Source organism: Coloeus monedula, assembly GCF_965178545.1.
Source record: "Coloeus monedula genome assembly, chromosome: 4".
Classification (NCBI taxonomy): domain Eukaryota; kingdom Metazoa; phylum Chordata; class Aves; order Passeriformes; family Corvidae; genus Coloeus; species Coloeus monedula.
Window position 1 is genome coordinate 41,794,627 of NC_138784.1, and position 21,619 is coordinate 41,816,245.

Consider the following 21,619-nt stretch of genomic DNA (forward strand, 5'->3'; position numbering starts at 1 on the left):
CACAGCCTGTGATGACGAAATAAAAAAATTTCAAGACCAGGTATAAATACCACTGAGAGGCTGATGAAGTTCTGTCGTCTGCTTGCTTCTAATAGAAGATTTAACTATTAGAAGTTGAAGCTCTCTGCTCTTAGACCTGTTCTCCCAGAACTTATCTGAGCAGTTTAACTGAACCATCACCAAGAAAATGGCTTTCCAAACCTACAGCTTGTTTGTTCTGTCTATCATCATGGTTTCTTTTGGACATGTTGAAAATAGATTGCATCTTCTTCAACTTCAAAATGATATAGACAAACTGAAAGCTGATTTTGTAAGTATAGTCTTCTACTGCATTTCTCTTCTCCTGCTGCTTGTGCTTTACATACAGAGCAAACTTGAGCACTGCTTGACATACTCAGTATGTACCAATAGAGGGTAATCATGGAACTAATTTTTTGATCATACATTTTTTTTTACAAGAATATGGATAATTTCTTTTGTTTTACTAAGCTCTTTCATTAACCTGATTCAGTTTTGCAATAGTCATATCTATTGTAGTAATTTGCATTTATTTCAGGGATGTTCTTTCTTTCACAACAGTTTCTCCTATGTCAATTCAGCCTTAATTACATGGAATACTTTGTAACAAGAAATCTTAATGCAATTTATGGTGAATATATGAATCTTTATTCAGTTCTGACTAGATGTAATTTACTGACTTTTTGAATTTTATGTTAGCAATGTTAATGGGAGATTGAGTACTAGTTAGCAATATAAAAAAATTGGAAATGAACATTTGTTTTAACAAATGCATTTGCTACTTATTTTAAGTGGTAGTAGTGTGTTGCTCAAAGGTGATTCCTACTTCTTATTCTTTTGCATCCTCCAGTCATTTTACTTCCACATGTGAGACTATGATCTGGCATGGGAATGTAATCTGGCATGATATTCTTTCTTGTCAAATAGAATTTTGGTGATTTGATAACTGTAGTGTTAATTCACCAATCTCCATCTGGGAGGCATTAAAGTAGTACACAGCTGAATTCAGCAGGGATTAGTCACAGAGGCACCAGATCTACAATAGAGTCACTTTTAATTAACAGCTTTTATTTTCAATACATTTCTGTTGAGGTTTTTTTCCCTCTAAATGCATGGAAAAAAACCGCAATGGTTTGCTCATATTTTCAGCTCTGATTTTTCCATGATTTCATCATAATTTTGTGCAAATGACAGTTGAAATTCAGTAGTCAGACAATCACCCTGAAGTGGTAAAGACTAGTGTGATACTTCAGTGTTTGCAGGAAACTGGCTGGAAAATTGGCATTGTATCTTAAATTTGTCATTAGTATAGACCAGAGACAGTTTTACTAGAATATATATAATTCTGTTGAAGAGATCCTGAGCCATGGTGAGCTTTTTGCACTGACATTAAAAATTTGCTGCACAGCAGGTGCTCCCCACCTTTCAAAAGTAGAAAAAATCAGTTTGGTAGCATGCTCAGCATAGGGAGTCAATCAGCCTAGGAGGTTTCTGTCAGACTGCAAGTTTTCCCTTTGCACTTACTGTATTTAAATTACTGAGCAGGCAAAAGAAGGAAATAGTCACTGTTGTATACAAAAAGGAAAAAAAGACACACAGAAGAGGAAATGATTCAATTAGTCTTTCCTTGGTAGGAGAGTTGTACTGCTCTTTGTTTCCTAGAACCAGTTGCCAACATGTGATGGTTAAACTCTGTCCCTGTGAGCCTCTCAGATTAGCCCACTAATCTTGCATATCCCCATGCCTGACTGTGGGCTGCTGGGATAATCTCCAGTTCTGCAAATTATAGTTTTATAGTAAAACCAGTTCATTCTTGTTCCACATGAGATTTTACTGAGACTGTATGAATTTAAGGTCACAGATTACAAACTGCTGGACTTTGACTTACCAGAAAACATGCCAAGATCAGACCTAATCATTTTCCAGCCAGTTGCTGTGATTATGAGCTTGTATTTTCATCTGTCAATAGCAAAATTTACAGGGAGCATTTGGGAAAATAGATATGTTAAACATGTCTATTCAGATGAGTTGTAGCAGGAGAAGGCATTGAAAAGTGGGCTAATACCACTTCTGATACCAGGCAGCCAAGCAATGGGATTTGGTGGTGAGAGAACTGAAAGCATTGTGATAGCTATAGGCCAGATGTGCAAAAATCTGAATTTTGCTGCTCATTTGAATAAAGGACACAAATTTGCTTTGTGATAAATATTGTTTGTGTAATAGATATGTTTGTTCTTTTTTGCAGAACTCGAGTCATTCTGATGTAGCTGATGGTGGACCTATTTTTACAGAGAAGCTATCAGGCTGGACAGAGGTGAGTCAGAACCAGATATGATGAAGCATCTCAGTCGCTTTTAAGGGCACCTTTAGTACTAAGCAGCTCCTAGAACTAGCGTAATTAGCTGCAGTAGAATGAAGATGAGCAGGGTTCTCTTTGGTAGCTTGGAAAGGAGACAAAAATCCCCACAAAAAAGCTTTATGCTGCACCATGAACTGACCCTGAGGTACAGCCAAGCCTGGGAGATGGGTTGCAACATCATCTTTATTATCTTGTTTCAAGTGGCAGAGAACACCTGTATGTTGTGTTTTATCTTCCTTCCTTTCCCTGCTGATCAGGGAAAAGCACTCAGAGACCTTTCTTTTTGATTATATTTTTCAACAGAGAAATGAAAAAAGGATCATCCTGAGTCAGATTATTTCCATGTACTTGAAAATGCTTGAAAACACTGACAGGTCAAAGGCTCATGTGAGGAACATATCTGAGGAGCTCCATACTCTGAAAGAAAGCCTTTCTGATGGCTCAAAGAAGATAGAAGATCTCAAAGACCTGACAAAACTTCAGGTAAGGTGCTTCCTTTGCCTCCAAAGCCCATGATGTTATATTTTCCAGTTGTGATTTGAGTGTGATTCAAGCCAATAACACTTCAGTAACCTATATGGTAATCCCTGTCTAGCTCAGTTCATGCTGGAAAACCAAACATTTCCGGCTGCAGGGACTGCTGCAGGTCTATGGTGTAGGGTAGTGCTGAGTCTTGCTGTAATGTGGCACAGAGGTGCTGGCAGCACTGTCACACAGTCTGTACACCAGAGCTGCTACTGACACAGCCGTTTGTGGCATAGAAATGGCTGGGGAAGTTGTGCCTGGCTATGGAATGCTCTGTGGCTGTGGGAGCCCTTGGCTCGTGGTGCATGTGCCAATGGCACAAGCCACCAACCTCCACAGGGGTCTGCAGACAATGCACCAGTGGAATCAGCTGCTTTTAACTACAGGGTAGTTCTGTTTCACAGAATATGGCTGGTCTGTGGCAGGTTGCAAAGTAGCACAGAAAGTGGAAAACAAAAATCTGTGACAAAATATCTCTTTGTTGTGGGAATTAGGCAGCAGGGAATTGAAAATTGCAGATATCCTTCTGGTTTACCCTGGTAGCAGGGTATCCTGCAGGCTGTGATCAGTAAACAATTATAGCTCTTGGCGTGACTTTTATTCCATTTGTTTCTTCCTTATTACAGATGAGTGACTTGAAAATTCAGCGCAAGGCTGTGAATGAGCTGTTCAGCGTCCTACAAAAACTGGGGGATACCTCAAGTTCCCACAAAAGAAAAAGAAGGCAGTTTCAGAGGCTGTGCAAATGCTAATGCCATCTTATCTTTTGTACTGAGCTACTGCGCAAATCTTGTTGTGACAAGAATTTTTTTGTTTCAATCTTTCTATTGATTTTTATACATTTATTTATTAATATTTAAGTGTCTTAAATAATTATTTATAAAGAAATACTAATCAAAGTATTTATACTCCCTAATATTATGTAAGAGATGACTTTGTCTTAAAATCCTGTCTATTTGTTATATGTTTGTTGACCTGAAAATACAGAATGAAGCAATGTTTACCCAGTTTCCATCTGGAAATCTTCAAATGACACAGTATGGTACCCAGCTTTCCATCTGGTGCTGTCTTGAGAGAGGGATGTTATAAGATAAGTCTCATCTATTTGGCATGGAGATACCAGCACCAGTACAGGGAAGTTACTCTATTCAGGAAAACATATTTATGCCTGTTTACTACTAAACATATATAAATCCAAATCAAGCAAGTAGACATGCTTAAAGATAAGCAAATGTTGAAGCACATTTCTGAATTAGAGGATTGATGATTAATTGCTGGTTACTATTATTATTATTATTATGCACTGAAGTTACCAGGAGGGCAGTCTACTTAATATCTCAAGAGAATGTGACTAACTGTATTGCACTGACTTAACTTAAACTCTCAGATTTTTAAAATTTCTGTTGGTTTTTTTTTGTACTGAACCATTCAAATGTGTCTGTTGTAATTTTATTTATTTGGAGGTAATAGTATGGAAGTTTTTATCTCGTGGACTATATTTTTGCACTGGAATATTATTAAATACTTTGGATTTTTCAATGCAGACTTTTTGAAATTGGAATATTAAATAAATAGATAATTTTTAAAAGCATGTTTTCATGTTTATTCATCATCATCTCTGTGAAAAGTAAAACGCTAATTTTGCCCAGGCACACAAAACCTGTTTTCCTCCTGCCTGTCCAAGACTTAGGAAAGGATAATGGTTTTAAAGGAATATGGCAGAAGAGTCTAAAATTCCCAAGTTTTTCTTGTATCTGTTTGAGAAAACATTTTGCTTGTGAGAAGGCACTGCTCATTTGAAATTTGTTGTTGCTCTGGTTTAAGAGAAAAAACACTCTCAAATTTCTCTGCATGTCAAAGTTATGGAGCCCGGACTGAGCTCAGCCCATCTGCTGGGCTCTCTGCAAGTGGTATAAGCTGGAGGCCTGGGGGAACTTGGGCCGATCTCACAGGCTTTGAATTCTCACGTCCTCAGGGCTTTACCGGGCAAATTATCTGTGGGTAGACTGGCTGAACTGACTGGGAACAGGGCAGATTTTCCTTGGCATTCCTGCCAACATGAGACTTCTGACTACCCCCTGAAATTTGACTGAATCAGCAAAATGCTGAAACAGCACCACATCACGCCCAAAGTTTAGTTGCAGTAAGCCCTACAAGTTTAGTTGTAATTGTTGCAGCCATTCCTGCTCTCATGGGCTCAGCTGTCTCCCCCAGTGCAAGATGCACTTCATTCATATCCACATTTGACAGTCTAGCAAAGTGACTCTGTGATCCTGGAGACTCGAACTAATTTTGAAGGAAACAGCTGTTCTTGTTTATATTCATCACAGCATGCATATGCAAGGAAGGTGCAAGTGAAATTTCTCCCATAGGATTTCTCCAGTTCCAGGACTAAGCATGAGAAGCCTCAGTAAGTATTTAACATAGACAATGTGTCCTTCTGTGCTCATGATCTTACACGAGGTATTAAAGGAGACTAACTCACCTTTGCCAGGTGCAGCAAGTTCTATTGAAAAAAATACAATAAAAAGAAAGAAAATGAAAAAGAAATTAAAGAAAAGGAAGAAGAGAAAAGAAGAGAGAAGAGAGAAGAGAAGAGAAGAGAAGAGAAGAGAAGAGAAGAGAAGAGAAGAGAAGAGAAGAGAAGAGAAGAGAAGAGAAAAGAGGAAGAAGGAAAAATGAAAAACCTAACAGAAAGGTTAAAGTTTCATTAGTCATTGGCAGTGAGACAGTGTGTTTCCCCACTACTCCTGAGTGAATTAATACTCTATTTCTTGAATTGAAAGCCAAGACTGGTTAGAAACTACCTTATTAGACTATAAACTGAAAAATCTACAGTCCTTCCATACCCTGCCGTATGGTTCCATGGAAACACAATTAAGGTAATTGCGTCCAGAAGAAATAACATTTCCCTATCCAACCTGCTTTAGCTGTGTGTACCCAAACCTGTGTTCTGCTATCCCCTGCATTTCTGAAGTTGTTGCAGTAAATCTGGCTCAAAACAGCAAGTGTTTTGTGGGGAGGTTTTGCTCAGTCACACAATTTCCTGGGTTCTTCTCATCCCTGTGCTGGGTAGCAGAGAAGCAGCAAAGGAATGAGCAGTGCAGACATGGAATAGCAGCTGTCACTGCTGACAAAAGGTGTCATTTCAGTAGTTTGGTGGTTTGGTTTTTTGTTTGTTTGTTTAGTTGATTAGTTGGATTTTTTTTCTTCTTTATTTTCCTCCAAAGTATCCTTATTTCCAACAGGAATCTTTATAAGCAACTTGAAACTTTTCATGTTAAACATGACACCAGACATTGTAGAGATTCATCAGTGCTACTACAGTCACCTAATCATTCAAAGAAATTTCAAGAATAAATTTCTCATATTGACCTGACTTTTCTCTGCCCACGGTAAGCCTGTGCAATTTCTACAGAGCGCTTAGGATAAACTGCTGAACATTCCTCACTTTGTTCTGTTACTGTGACTATAGTGGTAGAGAAGAATATCGTAAAAATCAGTCTCTACAAAACCATCCCATCCCATCCCATCCCATCCCATCCCGTCCCATCCCATCCTATCCCATCCCATTGGGTTTTTGCATGGTATGTAACTGTATACTGTACAAATTAGGTGAATCACTTTTAACATGAAAACCTGTAATCTCTGACATTCACAGGAGTCCTGGATCTCCTTTTCTATGTCATTCCTCACAATATCCAAGTGAGGAAGGCACTTCCAGCTAAGTTAAATGTAAGAGTGAAATTAATTTTAATGGCTACCATAAATATTTCTACAGAAAAATATAGCAGCAACTTTGGCTATTTTTGACTGAAGGTTGATGCAATTTCTTCCACCTACACTATCTGAGAGTGTTAATACATGCACATGCTTGGGAGTGAAAAGATATTATCTACTATTTAGTAGTTAAAATTAGAAAGCAAAAAAGTCAAAAGGAAAACCAATTGTCTGAGAATCTCATTTTGTTTTACGCATCACTTCTGTAGCACATTAATTCTGTCCTTACTCTCTATTCCTGGATACTGCCGGCACTGATTTTAGTCTACCATTTTATCACCTTGTCACTCCGTATTTTTAAGTCCTTTCATAGTTTTATGGGGCTGGACCTCCTCTTTGTATCCAGCATAACTTAGTACATCAGTAAACTTAGTTATGAATATTAATAGATTACTACATCACCAAACTTAATTGTGAATATGAATGACTAAGCTAACATGAATAACCCAGTACATCAGCAAACTTAATTCACAACTCCCTGTTTCTCAAACTGCTGATGGCTACATTTTAAATCATGGTAATATTAAGGTTGGAAAAGACCTCTAGGACCATGGAGACTAACTGTCAACGCAACACCATTGTGCTCACCCCTAAACTGTAGCCCCAACTCTCACATCCACATGCCTTTGGAATAGTTAGAGGGGTGATCCCAGCACTTCCTTGTGCAGCCTATGCCAATGCATGACCAATGGCACAGTCCCCAAGCAAGGCCTCTCATGACTGAATGCACTTAACTGCAAAAACCATTCACTGATTCCTGCTCCTTCTTTTTCTTTTATTTTAACCAATTAAATATTTATGTGAGGAGTTTCTTGTAATATTTCAACTTCTTCAGTAGCTTTACAGTGACACTCAGCAGAGATTCTTTTGAAGCTCAAAGAAGTGGTGGTATTTTGTCTCCCCCTTGTCTATATTCCCTGACTCTTCATGGAACTCTACTATAAACAAGAAGTGTGATATATTATGTCACAAATGTCACAATATTTACTATTTCCTTTTGCACCACATTTATCCACGAGCCTGTGCTGTCTTGGTACTGGGCAGTAAGGATGTCACTTTTACCAGTTTGCAGTTTTCTGGGATTCTCCTGCAGCCTTTTAGAAAATTAATATCCAGGAAGCCCACTTTGTGCATGCCTAGTGTAGGGGCAGAGTCAAGAGTGGGTTGGATCCTGCAAGCCCCAAAATCTGTAGTTCAGCTGTTTTATCCTTGAGTCCTGCAGGACTCCCAAGTGAGGGCTGTCAGCTCAAATCTGTCCTTGCCATCATCTTCCTCGACTAGTCTAGGAGTGACCATGGGATTATTTTTTTGTCAGTGGTAAGTAGAAATAATAACAAAGTCTAAAAAGGTCTGGAGGTGTAAAAACCCAAACTTGTCAGACAGGTGTGGGATTTCAGGCCAAAAATAGCTAATCATACAAAACCTCTTTGCTGTCTTGTGTGGGGCAGAGTGATAACAACAACTTCTGCAACGCACGGGATGTATGTAGGCTGCTGAAGTAGGTGAGGAGCAGCACAATGGCCTTGCAACAGCAAAAATATTACTTCTGGGTGTCTTATCTAGCTGTTGGTCCTCATGCAAGATAGCAAAATAAGGTCATTTGTCTTCCAGCTTCTTCTTTCATTCTTTTATTTCCACAGTTCCCTCTTACAGTAAGCAGAGACTTCCTGGCAAGCAATAAGGAAAGCGTACGCCAAAAATCTACCTGCAGAAAAAAGTGGAGTAGTTCCTTGATCCATAGCAAAACCAGCTGCGTCTGTGTGGTGGTCACATTATCCAGAGGGAAACTTGAATTGAAGAGGGCTCCATTCCCTCCTGCACAAAGTGGTGAGTAACCTCCTGCACCACTCCGTGCTCACTGCTCTCACAGGCAAATGCCATTTGCGACATTTCCCTCTATTTCATTGGTTAAAGATGACCTTGACCTTCTAAAACAGAAAGCAAACCAGTCAGGTAAATCTGGTCTCTAAATCAACTCAGGGTTGTGAGTTTAACAGGAACAAATGACACTTAGTTCTTCTTCACAAATTGGATCTATGCTATCAAAAAGATGCAATAAAATATATCGCTGTGCATAAACATTTCCCCAGAAAAGTGTTCTCGAAAAATGTGTCATCATGTACAATGAACCCAAAGCTCATGACACTGAAGGAAAGTCATTCCACAGTTCATGACTTTATTTTATCCTCAGGCTGTTAATGTCACCAGAGGTAAGGAAATTCCCCCCCACAGTCACCCATCTGATAGGTTCCCGAAGGTCAAACATGTCGCTAGCTGTCCCTCTCGGGCATGCACAACTGTCCTTAGTCCACTTTCATGTCTTCCTGCATTATCATCTGGTGTCCTCCTCCACAGATTTCTGGTTGCATCCTTAAAAACTGAAGACATCAATGATTTATGATCTTACAGGGATGAATTTAGACTTCCAGCTTTCACTGCATCTTTAGAAGGACAATTGAACAGAAGCACTATGTAAATAATGCTGCACTAGCAGTTAAAATTTATAAGATATTTTCTCCCCACTTGAGCTACATGATTATACTATTTCAAGAAACTATGATGATAAATTGAGTTTGAAATACTTACCTACACTGAAAATTTGGCTATCAGGCTAAACAAATACCTCTTATCCAATTTATTGCAATAATTATGTACAGCTCTTTACTATCTCTAGTGAAAATCCAGTGGTATGCTGTTCACTTGAGGTATATAATTCCTTGTGCAGTTGGTGCTGCTTGAGATTTCTGTTACAGGTTCCTTGATTTAAAAATTCACAAAATTCAATGGAAGGATTCCTTTTGATTTAAAAGTGATTGGAGCTGGAAAACTGGATTTAGAATATCAATATAAGCTGCTTCTTTTAAAAAAAACCCCCTCCTAACTAGAGTGGGATGTCCAAACAAATGACTCTAATAGATGAAAAAGTATGGAAAAGGCTGAGAGTTTAAAATATATTCTGCACTTTAATGACAAAACCAATCAGGAATGTTCACATTTCCTGAGAATATTCCTATTTTCCCTAAATAATCTCAAAATTCCTCACATTTGACCCTGGTATACAGTCTCAAGAATTATGGAGAGTGTGAGTTGCTTCACATAATCAGAAACCCACTACACACCATGGGCTTTATTTAATTTGGATGGTCCAGCCTTACTAGCTTTTGATTCCTGAACCATGCTTCTCTTTTGGCCACTCCAGGCACTCAGGCAACACCTTTTACTCAATGATGGAAAGATTTTATTACTCACTGTTTTGGTGTTGATTACAAATAAATATGCTGAAGTCCTTTCCCTTATTTAGGACAGTAGAAAAATGTTTGGAATAAAGCAGCTGTGAATTTATGGAAAGGCTGTAATTTATTGATAAAAGTCTCAAGTTACATAAAATAATACCATAAAATTATTACTTTAGAATGCATACAGTACCTCTCAGAGACTTCCAGAAAATACTTAAAAGGCTGTCAACTGCCCTATTTCATTCATGTGCTTGTTCTCTTAGTTTGTTCATTAACAGAGCAGTTTAAGAAAAATGATCAATGAATGGACAAATTGTTGAGATTTTTCATCTGACACAAACAAGCAATGAGTTCAAAAGTCCAGCTGGTGAAATTAATGTTGGCTATCTAGTAACTGGGGTTTTTTTCCATAGACTTTGTAAAAATCGTTTGCTTCTTAGCAAATTTTCAGCATGAAAAAATTCATGTGGTTTTCAGATGGTGTTTATCACAAGTGGCTAGTGACATGGATATAAATGGAAAAAATGATTCATTTTAAAACCTTGAGCTGGTCTTAGTAAGCTGGCTCTTCATTTCAGAAAGTTCTTATGAATTCTAAAATTATGTGTAGACCAACCACATAAATGCTACATGAACACACGGTAGGGAAAAACAGGAATTAAAACAAGAAATTTTCATGCGTTTGTGCCTGTATCAAAAATAAGCTACACGAAGATGGACAAAATAAGTATCTTTTTATCTGCACAGAGGAAAACAAAGTCTCAGATGAAAAGTAAAAGTCACTTCAGCTAAGTAGTTTCTGTTTAGTGACAGAAATTTCTTCTCAACAAGCCTTTCACATGCCATTCAAAAAAAAAAAAACAACAAACCAACCAACAAACCAAACAAAACCAACCCCAAACTTAAATTTGCACATTTTTCAGAAACGGTGTTTGACTACCTGTGGAACCCACTTACTGAAAGTTCTGTCTCAAACCAAAGGTGCTCTTGGAGGGTGTGAGAAGCACTGTCTGGCCTGAGTCTGGCTAAAGTTAAGGAATAGATGTGCTGCTTCCACAATTTTTAACAGCTCTAGGCACCTTTTTAATCCATACAGCACTCATTTCACGTATTTTTTATTTTGTTAGATCATTTACAACATCAATTCATAGGTTTTCAATTTTGCTAGGCCATTTTCTATTTCAAAGGGACTTTTCCGATAAACTTTCTGAAATGGTGAGAAAACGACTGACAATACAGAAGCAGAATTTTCAAGAGGACACATTTGATACTGGATAGACTTCTTTTTGATTTATTTGTCAGGATGATCTATCATTTCCAGGACATGCTTGTGTGCATTTCTCTGAGGGGCATTTCTGAACGTGCAAAACAGTGATGTGGCAGGGATCTTAGGAAATAATAAGTTAGGATCTCAGTCTGAGTTAGCACTTCCCTCTGTGTGAGAAAAAGTAAGAAACACATCTGCCCTGACCCTCTTCCCACATGGATAATTCTGCTCCTCCTGGTGCCTGTGTTTCCTTGTATCTTCTCTGATCTTAAATTCAGAGTAAACAATCTACAGCTGAGCATTTGCTCAGCGATTCAGATGGGCAAATGAGCAAGGCTTTGGACTTAACCTTCTTCCTAAGTCCTTGTTTCTGGTTCAAATTTCCATTGCTTTCCTATGTTTTCTTCCTGATCAGTCAGTTTTCTCTCTGGTCGCCTGTGACTCACTCTCTCCCCCTCTCGGGAAAGTTTTTACACTACTTGGCCCTTCCAAGAGACCAACCTTCCAGAATCTATGATGCGGGCCAAAACTCATTCTTTCCTATGGATCTCTTTTCAGGGCTTACTGCTTCCCATGAGATGTGACCCAGATAATGCCGGCTGAACACAAAGGAAATCTCTGTCTGATGAACGTATGTGTGTTTGTATTTATACAAACATGAATACATGTTAATACCTGTCTGCTTTCAGAAAAGTCAAAACCACCCTTTCTCTACCTTCATCCATTCTCTACCACCCATATCTTAAGAGAACTGCACATTATTCAGCCAAATAATTTAGCCATTTCTAAAAATAATTATTTGACTTTATTGTGATCCTTCTGATCTTCTCTCTGTTCTTTATTCTATCAAAGCCACTTGCACCCTGGATTTATGAAATTTATTAGCACCTTGTAAGCTCCTATCAAATATTAGTAGCTAATTCAGTTGAGCTAATATTGTAGTGCTCTGTCCCTATCATCTTCTGTGGTATCCATTATTTGGAGAGATTCTTACATAAGAAATAATGAGTCTACCATTTAAGTGTGGGAGTTTTACTTGTCTGGCTATTTCTTACCTGTAGTTAATTAGTTTAATCTTCAGAGGAAAGTCTGTGGGTTTTGTTCCTTTTTACTCTTATTGTTTTCTTCCTGGTAGTTATTCTCAATTTGTCTGTGTTTGAGCTAGAAGAGACAATGCCTCTTCAGCCACAAGAATATGCAAAGACATGTATAATAAATTTAGCATCCAAGGACCTTCTGCTATTCTGAGATATCAAAATAACACTGTTACTGTTTTTCAACTCCAAGAAGGAATGAGAGGGGATAGATGGTCTTGAGTTTAAAAATGTCTGACTTAGGGTTAGCTCAAGAAGAAAGATGAATTTCCTTTCCACTATCATCCTGCTTTACCACCCCGAAGTACTGGCACACAAAATTTTATCTTACTGAGGTGTGCATACACTTGTATAACTTGCCCCAAACCCAACTATTCTGCAGCAGGATTTATTCATTTATACTTATCACCTGGACTACACACTTGAGTTAAACCATTAAATAATATTGTTGAAAAGGAAATGCTAGCTTTCATGTGCTTGAGAGGTAAGGGGAAGGTCTGTAACAAAATTCAGGAGAAAAGGTCCCAGGCAGTACCACCACCTGATAGCCTGGTTTTCTACCACATCTGTCTCAGAGTGCCAGAGGCAAGCCAAATTTTCTTTCCTGCAGATGCACAATTTTAAGAATTGCTGAGCTGTGTGGGCTCAAATTCACCTCTGGGCTGAGTGGCAAGGCACCTGCCAGGAACACCTCATGCAGTTCAGCTCCAACCCCCACCCGCCTTCAGCTTGCACAGGTGGCTAAACCAACAGAAAACCAAACCATAGACCTTGTGAAATAGACGGTAATTGCTACACAGCTCCCAGCAAGCAGGGCTTAAAGCAGCCCCGGATTCCCTGCGTGTGTCTAATACACAGCATTACGTACCTGCTCTCACTGGACCCCTTGCTAGCAGAGATGATCTAGCCAGCTGTATAAATTTTGGGGTGAACAAACTTATATTAAGAAGAGGAATGAATCCCACTGTGATCTTACTCAGTTGTGGTCAAAGCTAGGGAGTGAGCACAGTTTGCAGCAAAGGAGCAAAGACTTCAAATGCAACACATTAAAGTATCACTGGAGCGATCTTATTTAGCTGCTCTTTGGTGTAGCTGTTTGTAGAAACAAAGGCACTATATTAGTCACAGTGCTATTAAACAAGCTGTCTGGCTGACTCATAACAGTAAAGTGACAATAGAGTAATTAAAAATACAGGCAACAAAACAGTTTATGCTTACTTTCCCAAGATAGTAAAGAAAACAGTGAAAAGGAGTGGCTAATGTCAAGTCAAGGGTGGTTATAAGTATGACAAGGACATAGAGAGGGGTTGTATCACCTAATAATTGATAATGCTTTACAAGAAAAAATTCATGGTTCATATCCTTTAAAAAACAGATTTTAAAACAATGCATTAAAATACCACCCCTATCAATTAAAAATTGCTCAGACACATCTGTATTGCAGATGCAGAAAGGCAGGGCAATCAAATGTCATGGAAATGGTTTTCTCACCTAAAGACTGAGAAGGCAAACGTGGCTGGAGTTAAACGGGTTTAGGTTTACAGCGTTCGTGAGTGTTTGCCTCACAGCCATGATCTCCTCTAATGCTGCAGGTGAATCATCACCTCCACAGCCAAGGAGTAATTCAGCACAACTTCAGGGACTGCCTCTAAGGATGAGGGGTGAGGGGGTGTGTGTGTTACATTACAGCATCCACACTGCTGCCTTTGGAGAAGCTGAATTCATTGAACATTTCCATCTAGCTCCTCAAGCCTTCCTCTCCTGGTCCTACCTGTTTTCCAAGGAAGATAACATTTTTCCCTATCTGGAAACCTATGAGCATTTATTTACCCATGTTCGATATTTTACACTAATAAAGCAATTCAGTGTGTAATTTTATTAATTCTGTATTTTCTAGGCTTCTTTACTCATTTGCTATTAGGCTGGAACATGTACTTACGTGTATGACTTGCAGTGGAAATGACTCCTATTCACATTCTCCTGTAATGGTCCCTGCAGTGTTGGGGTTACCATCCCATTAAGCCTATTTGCTGAGCAAACGGGATTCCCAAGATACGGCAATCTGGACAGCAGAGGCTGCGGGAATAATTCAATTACGTTTGCAGAATTTTCAAATTTGTTAATTTACACTCTATAAATTCCAAATTTTGTGCCAGAGCTTACCTGGAAAGACTCATTTAATTTTGTTTAAGGTGGAATTTGGAGTTTCCCAGCTGGAGGCATGTGTCACGGTGTTTCGTTGTGATCAGTTGTGAGAAGGATAAAAATAAAAAGGGAGCCTTTTTCTTACTTTCCTTCATTCCAACTTGCTTATATATTAGGGTTAGATATTTATTATTACACTCATATTCCTCTTGAGATAGCTAGTAAGGTAGATATCTTAAACTGGAGATAACAAGGTTGTGTGATCATGTACAACAGAAGCTCATAGCTACAACAAGAATCTTGGGAGGTTTGCATTTAATTTCTCCATTTCCCTGCTAATGCAAAAGTTGCAGAAAATAGCACAGATTCACTAAATTAGTTATTTCTGTTGGCTAAAAAATGTCCACTTTTTTTTTGATTCCTGAGGCAGATGGGCTGGCCTCATGTTTTCCACTTTTAGACACAAGACTTTCCAGCTGGAAGCTGCTGAATCTTTTAGTATTTTGCCTCAGCTCTATGCTCTTGGGAAACATGATCAGGGTGTGCCATATGAGGCTAACCAATTTTCCCATTGCAGAAGCTACAGTTCTGAGAGGGGTGTTTCTGTGACAAAAAATGTCTAGTGAAACCACAGGCTGCTCCTGAGTCTTGTGTATACAGTAGGCTGTGGGCTCAAAGCCACTCCCAACAGGCCAGTGCAGACTTCACATTATGAGCACAACTGCCTCAAGTAAGTGCTCATAACTCTTTACCCACTGAGTTGCTACCAAAAAAGTAAAGAAAATATATAAATATTGGTAGGTCCAGTAGGCCTCACCAATTTGTGTACACAGATTTGTTTCATCAGCTTTTGACTGAAACATGGTACCACAAAGTTTAGAAGACCAATTTGATACAGACATGTGGTCCTATAAGACTTTTATCTCAAAAATAAAAACTTTATCTACTGATAATTTATACCAAGCCAGCAGATGTGTAGGTGAGTGAGGAATCTCCTGTCCACTTTGTCATAGTGCTGGAAACTGAACACCATCAGGTTCTAAAACAGCCTGGATTTTTCACAAAAATTATGTATAACCATGATACAGTTCAATGTGTGAAGCAGCAGAAAAATGGCCTTGAGGCAGAAGACATTTCTACAGCACTCAGAAGGTGAGAGGGAGGGTAAAGAGCCATGCAAATGCATACAGGTAGATTTTGACACAAAGGAGAAAGGAAAATCTGCTGAGTGATGCAGTGGGAATGGGAACCTGGTTCATGTGGCACACGGGGAATGCTTAGATTGAAATATCTTGAGCCAATATAAACAAGAAGAGTGCATTGCTGAAGGCCAGAAGAAGGATGTTGAAACAGAACAAGAATGAAAATGAATAGATGATAAACACCTGGCTGTTAATTTTTAGGAATGTAGATTAAAATATTGTTGTGTTTGGTAGCAGTGTATTTGTATATTCTGTAGAATTTACAAGACTCACTGATAACTGGGATGTGATGACTCATAGACAGTTGACCAAGAGAGATACCTGACTTGCAAGCCTGAGGAAAGGTTGATAGCCTGGATTCAGGAGGAAGCACGATTCTATTTGACACTACTGAGCTGAAGCTGGTGTTGGTCATTCAGAGAAACTACAGGGACAAGTCATGAAGGTGAAGACGATCCTCAGCCTAAACAAACAGATGAAGCTACCGGTAGGGCAAGGGAAATATCACAAAAGTCAGGATATTGAGACAAAAACTGGCAGTTAACTGTTGAATGAGTTTGGGATACTGACTATGAGTCTGGTCAGGAAGAAGTCTGGAAAGACTGAGAACATCTACTCCAGTGGAGTACAAGAAGCAAAAGACATATTTATCATTTGGAAAAGTGGACGTTTTCAAGGCAGTGGTTTTATATCTGGATAGGATCATCTCTTTCTGTGTCTTTTCATTATGAACCAAGGCCAGGCTTATCAACCCTCAATGAAAGTAGCTGATATGGCATGAGAAAACATGAAAAGTATGACTAAAGACTTATCAGATAAAGAAAGTCTAAGAATGGATTAAAATCGTCAACTGGGGGGAATGAAAATGAAAGCTAAATCAGGAAGGATAAAGTCATTGAATTTCAGAATGGGTGAAATCAGATTTTGCACTTGTTAATTCCACATAAGGGTCAGTCTAAAATTTCATATTTAGCCCAAGGCACAAGGACCCTGCTAGATCTCAGATAAAGTTCTTCTAAATTGTAGCTCTACATGCAAACTATAGAGCTGTTCTTTCCAATTTAACACCAAATGCTAAATTATATCTAGTGGGAGCTTTTGGTGTGGTATAAAAGCATTTGTGTGTTTCTTTGAAACTTGAAAAAGTGCAATGCAAATCACTCATGCACACCAGCCTTCACTAAGTTGTTTTTACATTTCTGTACCAAATGCTGGAGAAGAGACCACTGAATTCTTCCTATAAACTGTTTGGTGGCCTCCACCAGCTTCGGAGACCAATGGACAGCTATCACCTCTGCTTACAGATCGTCCTGCCACTCTGCTTTAATAGTGAAGTATCTTCTACTTCACCTGCTGAGGCCAGATCTCCCTGCTGTGCTGTCATGCCAGATGTCTCCTGCCTTCTCCCAAATCAAAATAAAAGTCTGCTTTTCAAGTTGATTATACACTGAGAAGTAACACCTTGTGATGAGAAAAGCAAAGAGCCTGCAGCTGAGACAGACCTTGGAGGCAGATCTGTTGTTGCCCAAGCCAGTTTACAGCTTTGAATGGCTCTTGTCCATTACTACTACTGGAACAAAGCACAGTCAGGAATTATGAAACTGCATCCAAAAATCTCCTGCTTGCAGAGTCTAGTATGAGTCTGGGCTATCTGTATATGCCCATATGTGCATGGATATTCAAAGGATGACTTTGTGAATTTAGTCCAACAGCTATGCTATGTAAGGCTCCTACCATAAAAATCTCTTTGTTGCATACAGTTTCTGTGACACTGCTGTGAAGAAATCCACTTTCTTGGAAAGCTTTTTCTCCTATGCATGAAGAGGGCAGATGCTGTGAGAACTCCACTGCCAGATCTGTGTGACTAAATTAAAAATACTATGGCACTACTTAACACCATGCCTTTCCATACACCCCTTGTGAATCTGTTCCCTGTAACATACAACTATAGCAACATGCAGCCATAAATTCCTCGCTTATCAGGAATCAAACTAGTGAAACTGTTTCTCCTATGGTTTTCCATACAGTCAGGATGCAGAAAATGGCTATGAAAAGGAATACACTGCAGGTCATCTGTGGGGAAAGGCTTGCAGTGCCACGCATCAGGGAGGAGGTCTGCTGGGCTGTCTCACAGCCCCCTCACCCTGGCACAGCTGCTCACCATATGCTGCCCTTGATGGCAAAGAGCCTTTTGATGACTGATCTAACCCAGGCCAGGGGACACCAAGATGTCATACATAACAGCTGGGAACTTGTGGGAGATGACGAAGTCATTTGTCATTGAACAAATCCAAAACATAGTCCCATCCTAGTCATTGCGAAGAAAATTAACTCTACCTCAGCCAAAACCACCACATGTGGTCACAGCCTCTACACTAGCCCCAACAAGGGCGCAGAAGCCCCACCACATTCCCGGTCTGGGCCAGACCCTGGCACACATCTGGGCAGAGGGTGGCGTGGTGTGAGTGCAATGGCTATGCACCACCCAGCTCTGCATACCTAGTCCATCCCTCGCTGCCTCAGGCTGTGTGTGGGATGTGTAAACAGATTCAAAAGGTCATGTTGGAAAGATATGTAAAACATGAGCAAGTACACCCAAGGCAAAAGTAGTTTTTCTTTCTCTTCACTTCTGTCAGCCTGTTCAAAGTGTTGCCAGTGCCTTTGCTGCACAACTTGCTGCTATCCTAACCCAAAACACATTGCCCTTTGAAGAAAACATGCAGTGTTCCCTGGTACCTCTGCACTGCAGAAGCAATTTCCTCCAAACAAAGCAAACTGTTCAGCAGAGATGTGGGACTATCTAGCACCACACATCTTGTTTCTATACCCACTGAACCAATTCCCAGACAAAGCTCACACGTGATTTTTGAATCATCAGATAGCGCACAGTTTGGCACAAAGAACCACTCAGGATCGAAAGGCAAGTCCTCAAATCTCTTTACATCAGCCAGCCTGGGCACAAACTGAGTCAAGGCAGTGCTGTCTGGATCCAGACTTCCTGGCAGGCAAAGTGGTCAGTCCGTCTAGCGGCTGCAAGATTCAGTAGTCTCTGACTCCATCCTGCATCAGCACAGTGCCTGATTATGACAGATCAGCTTGAGGAAAGCCTTTCAGCTGAGAAAAAAAATTGCACATTTGTTGGTGTCTGTAGTCAATGGAGAACAAAAAGTTGAACAAACTGAATTCTCCTCTCTTCTGGATGATGAACATAGCTGCATAGGAAAAAATTTTACATAGGAACAACCAAGAAAAATGGACACTGCTACTTCTGATCACCTTCCTTTTTCTCTTTGAAAGGAGGAAACCCATAATTTTCATTACCAGCATTATTCATTGCATGTATCTCAGTCAGAAATCTCCAGTCACGGCTGCAACCCTACAGAATAAAGTTTCAGCTGCATATACTATTTAATACTTAGTGATACCTTATACCACACATACCTAATAGCACCAGTCAATTCAGTTTAAGTCAAATAAAGCAAACCCCACTGGCCTTGGGGACTATGCCTTCACATATTAATGTGAGATAGAAAGTATGAAATGATGATGTTCTTGTTCTCATGCACAGCTTAGAACACTGTGGAGTAAAACAGACCTTTTGCAAGCTCCTTCAGAACTGACTGTTCACCAGAAGCATCCCCACCCATAAGTCTGTGCAGAGTATCAGGGTTTATTGTGACAGAGGACAATGTCTGCAAATATTTTGAAAATTATTTTTTGCTGTATCCTTTTTCATGCCTGTCACAAGTTGTGGTAGGTCAGCAGTCTGTTGAGGTACTGTTATATGAACAAACAAACAAAAATAAAATAAAATAATATTTCTCATTTTTCAGACCATGTTTGCTTAGTTTCATTTTATATTTCTAGCCCACAGAAGGCTTACAGGAAATTTCAGCTGGTAAAATGTAAATTTACCGTAATTGTGTAGTAGTACCAGATGCAGCTGACCACAAGTTATGTGCTTTAGAAAAAAAACGTGTTTGTACTAACAGGGTAATAAATGACAGGAAACAAAATTGCCTGATGCTAGCATAGGTTTTTGAGCCTGTGACTCTCAGAAAAAAATGTGTACCATACCTCCAAAGGACACCATGCATTCTGATGAAATTCCCACAAGGAAGAAGACATAAGGTAGAAGAAGTTAAAACTGCAGAGAAAAATGAAGCTTTTGTTTTGTCACCCTCTCTGAGGGCTGGTGGGAGTACTGGCACACAGAGCAAAAAGTTCAACCAGGGGCCTTGCTTCTTTCTGGTAGGACAAAGAGGAGCTTTTCTGTGTGAGCCTCATACAAAAGCCACAAGCAAAGCTCTTAGAGCTAGAAAAGCTCTTTTTTCTACTTTAGGCTCAGACACCAACACTGAGTGCAGGTGTTACAGAGAGCTCCTCTTTGCTCTTTGGGACAGGCATAAGCTTTGAGCATTCCAGGTTGTCACTGGAGCTGAAGATCTCATTGCTCTCCTGTGGAAACACTGCCAGTGGCATGGCTGGCTGGTGTCCTCCTCCAAGTGGCAGAGGACAAGCATCATCATTACTCTGCTTTCATGATTCCCTCTTTCAGCGTTAATTACACTGCCCTTGGCCTCTCTGATGGATCTCTGTGCTGCTTCCCCTCCCCCCATCCCCCATCATCTTCTGCGTCTAAAGTTATCTGTTGTCATAATGCCAAGTGCTCAGTATGCTCTCATATGCTCCTCAAATTAATTTCCCTTTTTACTTTTTTTTGTTGCTGGCCTCTTGCCAGTCACACCGTGCTGCAAACCCCTGGCTTAAGGCATGTGTTTTATAACAGACTGCTCAGTAATTTCTTTGTGACTACCGTCCACTTCCACTTGCCTGACCATTTCTCCCTTTCCTGGCTCACCTATCCCTTACTCCTTTCTCAACCCTTTCTTGTTTGTGCCATACCATGCCCAGGCTGTTCCCACAGGCACAGGAAGCCCACAGTGAGCAAAGCCCATTAACATATCAGCCAGGTGACTCCTGGGGCCTTCTACTTGCCACAATGAAATGACCCTGTGAGACTAATTTCGTGGGAAATCAGCTCACTTAGCTCCAAGTGCCCCTGTGGGAGATACAAACACTGTGGCATCCCACTTGCATATACATATACAAAGACATGCAGTTCTCAGTGTCCCAGGTCATGTTGTCCGTATGTGCCAACTTTGCTGTTTGGTTATGTTCTTTCTCAAGTGTTATTCCCAGCTTTATGCTAAGGGAAGATCTTTGGGGTGGAGGGCTTTTCCTACTGTTTTGGCAAGATGGCCTTAGCTACTTGAATAATACAAACTGTTACAATAAACAGAGCCAGGAAAGCGAGGGAGGCAGACCAGATGCCTACACACAGTTTCTCAAATCTCACAAACGATACAAGGTTCTTGAAGAGCTGATCCTGAGTTAGACAAGTTTCATTGCTTGTGAAGTTGAGCTTCAAAGCTATAACCAGCTACTTTCAGAGGAGTGAAAAGTACAGATTGAGCACACTGAACACATAAGTCTTCTAGTGGAAGACTCTGGAAAGGAGTGAGATACAAACCCAAATCAGCTATTACTCATCCATAAAAATGGCTAGTTTGATTACTTCTGCAGTCTTGGCATTCAGGACATCAGTAAATAATACCTTGGAATTTAATTATAAGAATATTTGTAATGGAAAATATTATTAATTCAGTTTGCAGAGTGTCTTGGGGTGACTTTATGATGTTGTATCCCCTATCGCTGCTCTATGCCCAGAAATTAATCGTGTGCCTTTCTGTGCCTTTAAACTGAGATTGAGAGGGGGGAGAGGAAAGAACCGAGTGAACTTTTCAAAACAGTTGTTCGAGGACACAGATACACACTCCTCTGCTTCTGCAGCAGCAAGAGTGGAGGAAGCATCCTGCTTGCTTTTCAGCCAGCTTTTGGCTCCTTTTCTCTGGAGGGAGACGGAGAGTTGAACTTTGTTTTCCTGGGACTTTGGCTTTTTCCTTGTTCTCTTCTGGACTGTTTCAACATCA

At 39.9% G+C, this 21,619-nt stretch overlaps 1 protein-coding gene across 1 annotated transcript; it reads left to right on the top strand.

The window, feature by feature from the left end:
- Positions 1-187: 187 nt before the first annotated feature.
- IFNG (interferon gamma) lies at positions 188-3,654 on the top strand (the record flags this gene model as incomplete). The annotated part of the gene is made up of 4 exons (XM_082279779.1): positions 188-310; positions 2,264-2,332; positions 2,681-2,860; positions 3,529-3,654. The coding sequence occupies 4 exons, from the start codon at positions 188-190 to the stop codon at positions 3,652-3,654; spliced, it is 498 nt and encodes a 165-aa protein (XP_082135905.1).
- Positions 3,655-21,619: the final 17,965 nt, after the last annotated feature.